Source organism: Berghia stephanieae, chromosome 2, assembly GCF_034508935.2.
Source record: "Berghia stephanieae isolate SIO BIC M18660-M18661 chromosome 2, UCSD_Bste_1.3, whole genome shotgun sequence".
Taxonomy (NCBI): domain Eukaryota; kingdom Metazoa; phylum Mollusca; class Gastropoda; order Nudibranchia; family Aeolidiidae; genus Berghia; species Berghia stephanieae.
Window position 1 is genome coordinate 91,653,140 of NC_088361.1, and position 12,437 is coordinate 91,665,576.

A 12,437-nucleotide genomic window follows, 5' to 3' on the forward strand; every position below is an offset into this window, starting at 1 on the left:
TCAAGTAAACGTCTGATGTCGACATGAATCACTCACGTAGTCCAAAGTGAGCAAATTGGGGGTTAATAATCATGTCCAAGGAAAAAATTGAAAATGCCTAAAGCGGTACTCGAATCCTGGAACTTCCGGGTCACAGTGCAATACATTAACAACACCCCCCCCCCCCACCTCTCCCCCTCTCTCCCCTTTAAGACTTGAATTTACACGATCATTTATTATTGATGACGTTTTGCAAGTCGACAATCTACATTGCTAATAAATCAATTCTTCTGAGATCGTTATGACTTTATTTAAAAGCGATGAACAAAAACTCTTTTTTATAACCAGTTAACTGCTGTTCTCTGGGGGGAAATAAAAAGCACGTATTTAAGATTTTGGTCAGAAAATTCGAAAAGATAGAGACACCAAAATTATACTTCAGCTGACTTTGCCACACACACACAAAAAAAACCAGAAAGGTGAAGCCAAGTTTTGTTCTAATCAAATATTATGCACCGTCTCCTAGAGGAATTATGTCAGGACAGACAATGTGCTCAAAATTGAATCCGTAGCCCGAGACTGAAATATAGAGACAGGAAACTTCGAGAGTGATAAAATGGTTTTGATAAAAGACGATGCGTATCCAGATCAGGCCATATCGATAGGTAAACACTCTCTCGCTCTGAACTTGCTGATATAATATTTCTTTGTAATATAACTTAAATTTGGCATGGGTTTTGGCAGCCTCTAACTTCTTTGGTGTGATTATGTCAAATTTAATTCTCTGAAGGTTACGAATAACATCAATACTCAAACGGTCCGTTTATGGGCTTGGCATTGCATACGCGTTGAGTTCCTAAGTTTCTTGTCTTGATTTTATCATTTTAGTCTCGGTCATAGCTATGAATATTAAGTAGTCCTTCGGAACCATTAGGCCCATGGATCTGGAGTTTATCCCGGTTTCTATAGCGTGAAACGGACAATAGCAGTTGCTTGGTATGCTTTGGATAGTCTATCCCAAAGTTCTTTCCGCCAGATCTAACAAATTCAGCTACCCAATCACTGCTGGGTGGACAGGGATCAGGAAAAAAAATATCGACTACACCTGGGATCGATCTTGGTCCCTTTGTACGTGAGGCGAGTGCTCTACCAACTGAGCTATCGACAAGGGGTCCCTAGTCAACAGCAACACTTAACATGAAGGACGAGACGTGAAACTGATAGGCGATAATAAAGACAACGCTGATGAATATGAAACGTCAGTTTACTTCTTTTCATTGTATGGGAGACAAATACAATTTTTTTCAATAGGATCTAATAGTCGTGACGTCACTTCCCCCTTAATGACGCATAGTAACTTAGTAACTGGTTCTGAACTATCGGAACAATGGCGGACGCCCTAACGAAATACCTCTCCGACGAGCAAAAAGTGTATCCAGAGGAGAAAAACAGAATAAATCTTATCATGTTTTGACTTTTATACATTCTGATCACATGACATGTGAAAAGTTTTAGCCAGCATGAAGAATAAAAAGTGCCGATTTCATTTGTTTACCGCCAAGTTTCTCGTTGTTGGGCGGAAGTGACATCAGACTACTGAATCCTATTGCGAAAAACAAAAAAAGTTCGTATTTCATATCATTTTATTTGTAAATCCACTTTATAAGGTCCAATTCACCTCGACATAATCCTATTCGAGATGGTGGGTTACAAATCAGTTATCAGCAAAAATCGAATTCCATTGACATATCGATTCACTTTGCCATGATGTCAGAACAAGGAATATCAATGATGTACAATCGAAATCTAGAAATGTTATGTTAAAAAATAGAAATAACAAAACAAAAAATAATAATGATAATACGAGCTTATTGGCTTTGCATTGGCAAAAATAGCGTCCAGAATAATTAGGACAAACACCTAAAGCAAAAGATGATTTTAAAACTTCATCCAACTTGTTTTGACAATCCGCCCTTTGTATGTTTGTATTATTGATTTCAATCCATAATTTTGATTTCCATTGTTAATTTACATGACATGCTTTTTCATGCAGAAATGTTTGTCAAAAACTCAAAAGGAAACCATTGAAATCTTTGATTGACAACAGTCAAGAGTCAGTGGTCGTTAGAGAAAGACAAAACAAAACAAAAACGCCAGTTTTGAGTTGGCCCAATATCCACTAAATGTGATATACAGATACCAAAACGGTATTATGTATTGGAACTTTTAATCAGAGTTATAATGAAATATAAGAAATTTGGATTCAGTATAGAAAGGTTTTATTGAGGGCATTAGAATGGTTTAGCAGATCATACGTATCACACATTACGTATCAGGAATCTATCACATGATCATTCTTATTATACGTAAAAATAGAGCCGCGATGCGATTTTTGATCGGATGTCACAATGTAAACATTCCCGTGACCCATATACATATCGCAAAGCGGCAATATATATTTTACGTATGGGGGATGATCATGTGATAGATACGTGATACATGATACGTGATGTGTGATGCGTGATACGTATGATCTACTAAAACTCTCTAAAGTTTCTAAATGTAATCAGAACGCAGCAACTCATATTTCTGGTCAATTTGGTTTGACATTACTTTTTGACATAATATTGTTCTGAACGACATAAAACCTGATAGAGACGTAAGTTACAATGCGATCAGAGAGCTCTACAAGGGATCTACTCTCCCCCCCCCCCCCCCCCCCCTTCCCTCAAGCCAATAGCAACACTGAGCATATAGGACGGAACAAGACGCCAATAAGGCGCTTTTGCAACTTTCTTTTTGACAGAAACAACGGTCTTACCAGGCATGAACTCAATTAACACCAATAAAGTAGGTATGACGCGTAATGAGCCCTTTCCAGGAACTAAATTTGGCGCCGATCACAGTTGGATTCGAACCTTCGTCCAACAAGTCATAAGTTTATTGTATTGAACACCACTAGAACACCAAATCATATGGGTAGGTATGGAAGTAGTTCGAGTTTTACAAAGTAGTCATTCAGATCCATTTTGTCCTTGAGGCAGAATGTTATCCCGGTTTCCTTGGCGTTAAACGGAAAATAGCAATTACTTTCCACCCATTGGTTAAGACGCTAGTCTATTGACAAGTACATGTTGCCAGAACCAGCAACCCAGATAGTGTTGGGTGGGCAGAGGACCGGGGGGGGGGGGTCAGAAAAAAAAAACTTCGACTCGACTCGCAACTTGTGGAGCAAGAGCTCGACCAAATGAGCTATCAGAAACCCACATAGTCGTGCGGCTTAATAGTTTGTGGTATGATACATGCTTTCTGACTTGTATATCCATGGTTCGAATCCATATCTCGACGTTACAAGGTTGGGTCCTTGGAAAAGACCCTTTACTCACATTCTCGTACTTTGTACAATGAAGTGCATCATGACTAACTGGTTGAAAAGTAGCGTTTTCTTTGTCGCAACAAATTCTTGTAGCGCCTTGCATATGCCTTGTCGGTCCTACATGTTTTGTATTGCTGTTAGCTTTGGACAATCTTGGTGGATGTTGCACTAGATTAAAGCTAATTTTTGTGGGGGGTTTTTTGTTTTGATGTAATTGTAGTAAGATCCTACTTACCCTCGATCTTCTGCATTGGTTTGTAAGAGTTAGCGCCAACAGTCAAAGTATATGGAGGACTGCCCGAAGCTGTTGAGGCCCCATGAGATGTAGGATTGAGGCTAACACATGCTTCTGGTGGGGCCCCTGATGGGTAAGCTAGGGCTCCGACAGCAAGAACTAGAAGAAGGAAAGTTGCTGTGTGAAATTCTGCCATTTTTATGCCGTGCTGCACTCTGAAGAAATATTTTTAAAAAGACATGGGCATAAAACAACTTTTTTATTTCCAGATAGATTAGAAATATATATATTTTCGAGCACAAAGCAATGGCGATAAGAATTACACGTCGAATTGTCTACGATTACTTGCAGGCGGATAATAAGATTGTACATACTGTGGAATGTAAAATGAATTTTGCTAAATTTTGTACAAACTTGCGTTTTTGCTTAGAACGCCCATACCCCGATAACAACATGAATAAAGACCAGTTATACTCCTGTAGTCAAAAAGTTTCCGGACTGGATCGACCGAATCCACATCGATGACGTCCTATTTAAAAGCCCACTTTTCAGGAAGTATAAGCCTCTTCCGGTTTGATGTAAAAACAAATAAATAAATAGATAACTAAAACTCGATTACAGTAGCCGTGTGTTCATGGCAGTAGTCCCAAGATAGTAAGTCAAGGAAGGACCTTTGCGAATTTTTAAACGCAAAATATTTTCAAATCATCCATGTACTTTTGGCTGTTTTTAAACGGTAAACTCTCAATCTCACATAAACTCTCTTTGAGACATTAAGTTTGCATCGGAGGTCAACATGGATTCATTCATTGAACAAATAATTAATCTAAAGTTTTGTTTTCTGTTGGAGAAGACTGCGACTGAATCTTTCCATTTGCTAACAATTACATATTGCGATGGCTGCAAGTCTCGAACTCATTGTTTGGAATGGTCTGTCGATGACAAGCCTGCGAGGGTGGACACAAAACTGTCTTGGCCGATCAAACCATACAGAACGTTTCTACAGTATTCGAAAAAGAACGTGGTCAAACCATCGATAGCATTTTTTATTGAATTTGGTATATCACACGGGTCCTGGCATAGCATTCTGACAAAATGCCTTGAGATGAGGAAAATCGTGATTAAACCTGTGCCGCACAATACTTAACAGACGATCAAGAGAAAAGAAAAACGAGTAGATATTTGCCAAGAATCAATTCATGAAAGTTATGAGGATGCGTTATTTGCGGGAAAGACCTTCACTAGTATCGACACGTGGGCCTACAGTTCCGAACGTCCGAAATAAGAGAATAGAAGCGTGAAGCTGATGCTGATCTTTGACTGCCAAGGAATTGCTCATAAGGAAGGAGTTTGCATGTAGATTAGGCCGTTAACCAGTATTTTTACAATGAAGTTTTGAAACGGCGTGAAAATTTGAAAAGAAATCAACCTGAACTTTGGGTGCCTGAAAATTGAAACCTCCGTAATGACAATGCTACGCCTCATATATCATTGGGTGCTCAAAATTATTTAGCTAAAACAGAGTGATTGTCCTTCCACAACCACCTTATTCATCGGATTTATCTTTCTGCGACTTTTTTCTCTTCTCAAAAACATAAAATGGCATTGAAAGAACACTTCCACAATATCCACGAATTGAAATAAAATTCGCAGAATGCATTGAAGGTAATCCCTAGCATAGTTAGAACTCGTATGTAAATGCAGAAGGGGAACACTTTGAAGGTCGCAATGAAGAATAGTATATATAAGGTAATCTACTTACGTTTTATAGACCGAGTCAGGAAATATATTGACTGGGGTGATATAATACTTAGAATCTCGAAAGTCTCTTATTGCTTTTTTTTATATAGTAAGCTGAAGAAGGGTTTTGATCCTGAACCGCTCCCTGACAAGTAATTAATTATTTCTTTTTATTTTCATTCAATGGTGTTTTTCAATTACATACTAGGCGCTATTCAGCGCACTCTGGAAAAACACGAATTTAACGTTTTGGCCAGAAAACTCGTCCTTTAACTCTCGATTGATTAAAATGGCCTTAATCTTGGCAAACACCCTCAAACCTGGGCCTTGCAAATCCTGGAATATCTAGGTTACACTGGGTTCCCTTTTCCACCTAGATACTTCGACCCCCGCCCTGCCGCTATCCAAAAATGTGTAAAGTCACCATATTTCAACGGAGAGATTCAAACTTTCGACCTCATGATCAACGCGCATGTGATTTCATCACCTCTGAACTTAGCCATCTTTTTGCGTACAACTAACTAGTCACGTTTGGTTCCCTGGCGTGTCTTGAAAGCTGTAATGGGATATCGACTGTGGATATCGATTTATAAATGGAATGTTATTGTTGATATCGATTCCTGAAGAAATCAGGAGGAATAAATCTCCACAACAAAAGATTATATATGTTGAACGTCACGTAAACAAATAATCTATACCCCTTGCAAGTCAACGATAAGCCAACCCCTCCGGAAGTAACATCGGACTTTTGTTGAGTTGAATAAGCTAGCCATGCTTAAGCTACACACTGTTCAAGTTCCTAACAAGTTGAGATTTTTCCAAACACAAATGCATGAAGAAGAATCGTTACAACGGACCTCACAAGTTGTTCGTTTATCTCTCTCTCTCTCTCTCTCTCTCTCTCTCTCTCTCTCTCTCTCTCTCTCTCTCTATCTATCTATCTATCTATTTATCTATCTATCACTCTCTACCTCTCTCTATCTCTCTTTCTTCCTCTTTCTTTCTTTTTCTTTCTCTCTCTTTCTCTGTTTGTGTGTGTATACGCTTTCTTTATCTATCGATTAAACAGGAAGATCAAAGTCACTTCCCACATCTCCTGTCATGAAAATAGTCCTTCAAAGCCATTAGGCCCATAAAAGCCGGAGCTTATCCCAGTTTCTATAGCGTGAAACTGACAATAGCAAATTGCTTGCTACCCTTTGGATTAGTACTTTCCGCCAGATCTAACAGACCTAGCTACCTCAAGGAGGAAGACTGATTTTATTGGGATGGTTTGGGGTTTGTTTTTTCTTGTATTTTTATTTCTTGCTTTTTGTCTGGTACTGTTTCATACACATATTTTTCAGATCCATATCTTACACCAGTGCCTGATTTCTAATTTGTTACCCATATACATAGACTTGTGCTACTCATTGTTCACAATAAGACTTGTGTTTCTACTGCTTACATACAGAAAAGTGAGTGGAGCAGGCACTTATTATGTTGATAACAACAAGAGATGAAGTGAGTAGGAAAGTGCCAGAAGACAAGAGAGAATAAAAAATTTTCGAGGCGAAAATTTTTTATTCTCTCTTGTCTTCTGGCACTTTCCTACTCACTTCATCTCTTACTTCTTACATTCATTGTTCGTTGTTTTTGTTTTGTCTTGTGCTTGTTTGTTGTTTTTATTTTTCTTCTTTTTTTTTCTTCTATTTTTCTTTGTTTGTTTGTTTGCGTTGCTTTGTATGTTGTAAAGTGGAAAGTTGAACCAGACTTTTAAAAAATAGACTTTCTGTATTAAAGAGACTTGATAAAATGATGAGCAGATGTTGCAGTTCTAAATGACAAATTGCAAAACAACATACTAACACAGACACACACACACGCACACACACACACACACACACACACACACACACATATATATATATATATATATATATATATATATATATAGAGAGAGAGAGAGAGAGAGAGAGAGAGAGGGGGGGAGAGGGGGAGAGAGAGAGAGAGAGAGAGAGAGAGAGAGAGAGAGAGAGAGAGAGAGAGAGAGAGAGAGAGAGAGAGAGAGAGAGAGAGAGATGAATAACAATAGAAAATAACTGTGCAAAAACGGAATTTAGAATTTACCTTTCAGGATTTTAAAAAAATATAATACGAGGTGATTAAGATGCTGAAAAAATGAATCATAGTCGAAATACGAGGATGATGCAATCCTTGCAAGCCATTTGACACATAGAGCCGGTATCTGTAAAGTGAAACAAATAATAACGATTGCTTGCTACCATTTGGACAAGACGCTTGCCCATCACAAAGTTCTTTTCGTCAGATCTATCAGACCCAGCTACTCAATCAGTGCTAGTTGGATAAAGGGTCGGAAAAAAATCTCGATTTCAACAGGATCGATCTGGGACCCTTTGGGTTTGAGGCGAGTGCTCTACCAACTGAGCTATGGGCATCCCCGTCATAATATGAAAGGTTATATTGTGTAAAATGAGTACCTAGCCAATAACAGCGTTGTTTCTGTTGGAAAACAAGCGTAATATCGCCTTACAGGCGTCATGTCTCGTCTTGCATGTTACATGTTACTGTTGGCTTGGGACTCCATGCGAAGCAATTTGAGTCAATTTAGTGTATGTTGTTCTTCATAATTTTCTGATGGAAAGGTGTTTTGTCAGGTAATACTATTATTATTATCAATATCATTATTATTATTATTATTATTATTATTATTATTATTATTATTATTATTATTATTATTATTATTATTATTATTATTATTATTATTATTATTATTGTTATTATTATTATTATTATTATTCACATTCTATCTACGCACTCGGGTTATCAATGATTGCTATTACCGAGTATGTAAAGATATGTGTACTTAGATGCGTCTCTTATATATATGTGAATGTGTGTATGTATGTAGGTGTGTGTATTTATATTCATATCTAAAGCTCCTCAAACAAAGCCTCGACATTGCGTGTTCGGTAAACATAGACGTCTATACGATTTATTATTATAATTGTTGTTATTTCACTTCATAAGCTAATGGTCGAGAAAGAAAGCGATTATTTTGTCAAAACATTCCACGGCAATTATTGACCTGCACCGTAATAGAATCGGAGTCAATTTGACATGCACTCTTAGCCATAATATTTGAACAGGTCTAATGGCGTCCTGATTTGTTACTCAAATATTCTACTATTTGATTGTTTTTTTATCGACAAAGTGAATGGAGCAGGCATTGATATCAATAAGGGCGACAATATGGTTTTGAGCTATAACACTCTCCTTCGGACTGTGAGAGATCATGGATTCGAGTCCTGCTCTGAGTGGCACATAGTTGAGCCCTTGGTAAGGCTCTTTACTTACATTCTCTCAATGTACTCAGGTGTAAAATAAGTTAACAGCGTTGTCTCTGTCTGAAAAAATGTAATAAGTCGAACAGGCGTTTTGTCTCGTTCTACATGTGAAGTGTTGCTGTTGGTTTGGAAGCCCTTGTAAAGTGTTTTAGCACGTTTAGTGGATATTGCGCTTTAATCATTTTGAAAATGCTAATGTACATTCTCCAATTAAGTATTGGAAGATGTCATGGAGAATGTAAACTAATTTGCAATAACAAGTTGTTAGAAGCGTTGGATTGTAAAAAGCAGTAAACAGAAATTAAAGAAAAAGCAGATTAAAAAACAAACAAACAAACAAATAATAACTTCACATGAAATGTTTCCGGTTTAAAACGTTTCTTCAGCCAACAAAGTAAAAAAGATAGATCAAATTGTTTTTATTGTTGTTGGCGGAAGAACAGCTTTGCTGTTTTGTTTATGTTAAAGTATTTTGCTTTTTTTTTAAAGCTGTTACATTTATTTAATCCTTGTTCAAATCTCTCACAGTCAGGGAGAAGTTGTGTCCTGGTTTAGACCCAAACCCAGCAACACTTTTTTTAAATCTCGACTGTCTTCAGAAACTTTCCTACTCTTTATTATTTTTATTTTTTTTTTATCTCTTTTCTGTGGTAGGCTATCCTGTGGTTTACTCTGTTGCTTTATCACATTAATTGAGTTTAACAACCTATCTTGTCCATCATTATACTCAGCGGCAAATGGGTAGCTGGGGATTTCCAAGTTTGCCGATTGTAAAGGCGAAATAAAAGGTCATCCAACCGCGTAATTTTGTTGATTCGGGACACGGATCCACCATTAAATCAACCCGAAGGATCTTTTCAAAACATGGATTTAACTCACTATACATTTAACTTTTTCGTTATATTGAGTTGTATTGTTCAAGGCGAACATAGTCATCGTTATCATTATCATCATCAAAACCATCATCATGAAGATCACCATCATCATCATCATCATCATCATCATCATCATCATCATCATCATCATCATCATCATCATCATCGTCATCACCACCATCATCATCGTTATTATCGTCATCATCACATAACAGCATATTAATTCAATAAATGCTAAGAAGCATGCACGACTGAATAACTACTTCGTTAACGCACCGTATGCCCAATCAAAAAGACAATTAGAATTTAAAAGACAGACTTGAAAGAAACACATTACACTCATTAGAAAGAAAACCTTTCAGAAGTTCTTTAACAAAAACACACCAAAAGAGGAATTTTGTTTAGATCCTGGAATAAGTACCTGTGCGTGGAATGCCTGTATAAATAGAAGTTTCTAGACACGTCACGCATCTTATTCCTATGAATTTATCAATGCTTGATACAGATGAGATTGTCATCAGAAATCAAAATGCGGGATATTGAATATTTCATAAAAATGAATAAATGAATATGAACTTTAAAATAGCTCTTTTAACACGGATTACCCATGCTCGATGCGCTTTACAATGTTTCATTCATTCCCCAAGCAGTACATATAGAACCATGTTTCCATTTCATACAGTACCAGTCGCCTGTTAGGCGTCATTTTTGTACTAACCGTCTTACAAAATCCGTCACTGCCAATAGACACGTATACATTCACACCTGAGTCGATTAAGGTGATGTGTGTAAAGTGTCTTACCAAAGGACACAGCGGATGATTAACAAAACACAGTAAAATCATTGACTATGAAAAGCATGCGATTTTACGGCTGTGGTAAATAAATAGAACGTTTAAAAATGTGTTTACAGGAAATAAATACTTGGAAATATCTAGGTCACAAATTGCTTGCTCCTCAACTATTTGGTGCAAATGATTTAGAGTATAAATTATGTTTATTTATTTGTCTCTTTGTTTCAAAGTTTTTCCTCTAGGTGAACATATTTGCAGGTCTGATAGTCGAACGCCACTATGGCCTGTGTTAACATTGTTGTACCGTGGACTATTTTGCGCTGGTTTGAAATTATTTTGTATAATAACAATTTGGGTTTTCAGACCTACAAATCTGTATACGTCGGCTTGACTGCATTTGAAATATTTGTAGGTCATATCAGTATTGATGAATGGCATTGTTCATGACACTGATCTTAAGAAGTTTTTAAAAATTGAAACTTCAATTTCATGTTCACATCAACAATCGTCGGTAACTGGCGGGATTCTTATTTGCAGGTCTGATAACTTAAATTGTTAGGGGCTAGAATAGAGAGCCGTAAGATTCATGGAGTCGGAGTTTATCCCGGTTTCTATAGCGTGAAACTGACAATAGTAATTGCTTGCTATCCTTCGAATAGGACGCTAATCTATCGCAAAGTACTTTCTACCACATCAAACAGATCTAGCTACCCATTTATTGATGGGTGGACAGTTTGTTTAGGGGCTCATTATTATAATTTTATTACTTTCAATCCACCACAAAGTATCGTCCATTACAACAGTATTTAAATCAAGCCCATATTTGCGGTCCGTTATCAGATCACCAAAATAAGTACATTCTCTTGTTACACAAAAACTGTATTCCTGCCTATGTTCTCCGTGAACACGGACTGCCTAGAACCATTGTCTTATAAACGCAAGAGCCGCGTTTTCTACAATTACACACATGTTTCGGAATCATTATTTAAAATGAGTCTCAAAACGGGAATTTTTTCCGTGGTAGTTTAGATGTGAAGAATAATATATCTATAGTCATAATTATGAAACTTAGCTTTTTTTTAAGTCGAGAAACTTAGCTTTTAAGTTTAAAAGGTTTATTATTGAGTACAATAAATACACTGACGGACTCTGAAAAAGACGGGTATTTCACATTTTGGCTCTAGAAAGCTCGTCCTTCAACTATCGCTCGATTAAAAACAATCTAAATTTATTGAGACTTTTTAACAAAAAGGGGGCATTTTAATCCATCAATATTTGATGTTTTCTGGCCAAAATTTAGATACGTCTTATTCCAGGATACGGCAGTACTGACGTGTACATATCTGCAGGTCCTACACCCGAACGCAATTATGGGTTATTTTGACATTGTTGTAATGGACAATATTTTGCGAAATGTTTTGAGATTTCCATTACAACAATGAGCCCATGATGAATTGGAGTTTCTTCAAGTGACAAAAAAATTACTGAGGTTTCTTTTCATTCTAAATTTGAAATCTTATCGCTTTCTGGTATTTTGTGTTACTAGACGTCTAGACATGAAAATGGTTTGATGAGATGGTTCACAAATAACATTTTTTTATCTTTCAGATATTTTTTGTCATGAAAATGCTTTAATGAGATGGTTCACAAATATCATTTATCTTTAAATCTATAGGCCTACCTTACACTTCCGAGGATATATAAAAATAAACGATATCAAATGAAAGCTCTGAAATTGAGAATTCGACTGGAATGAGAGTAATATGGGACAACAGTGATTTGATCAATAATAATACAATAGGTTGGTCGGTTATCTTTCCTTTATCTCAACAATGACTTGCGAATCATTGTAAAGATTATAATGACCTAACGTGATGGTCACAAGGTTGACAATGAAATCGCAGTTTGGACTTGCTTTACCAGTTAACTGCCGTACTCTGGAAGATACACGTATTTAAAAATTTGGCTAGAAAATTCGTCCTTCAAATATCAATCAATTACAAAAGACCCTCATCTTGGCAAAACACTCTCAAACTAGTGACTTCGTGAAATCTTCCTGAGTCCCAGGTTTGACATTTTTTTCCAAGATAAA

General features: G+C 36.8%; 1 protein-coding gene across 2 annotated transcripts in view; it reads right to left on the reverse strand.

Annotated features, from left to right (window-relative positions):
- The window catches only part of LOC144965838 (putative defense protein 3), a 16,586-nt gene extending 4,401 nt beyond the window's left edge, over positions 1 to 12,185 (reverse strand). The window contains exons 1-3 of one of the 2 annotated variants that reach the window (XM_078901612.1): positions 12,027 to 12,185; positions 7,440 to 7,557; positions 3,591 to 3,805 (exon numbers count right to left, since the gene is read on the reverse strand). In XM_078901612.1, coding sequence (XP_078757738.1) covers positions 3,591 to 3,786 — 196 coding nt within the window. In that variant the 5' untranslated portion in view covers positions 3,787 to 3,805; positions 7,440 to 7,557; positions 12,027 to 12,185. The remainder of the gene's footprint in view (positions 1 to 3,590; positions 3,806 to 7,439; positions 7,558 to 12,026) is intronic. The other variant, XM_078901611.1, reaches the window with a different exon arrangement.
- Positions 12,186 to 12,437: the final 252 nt, after the last annotated feature.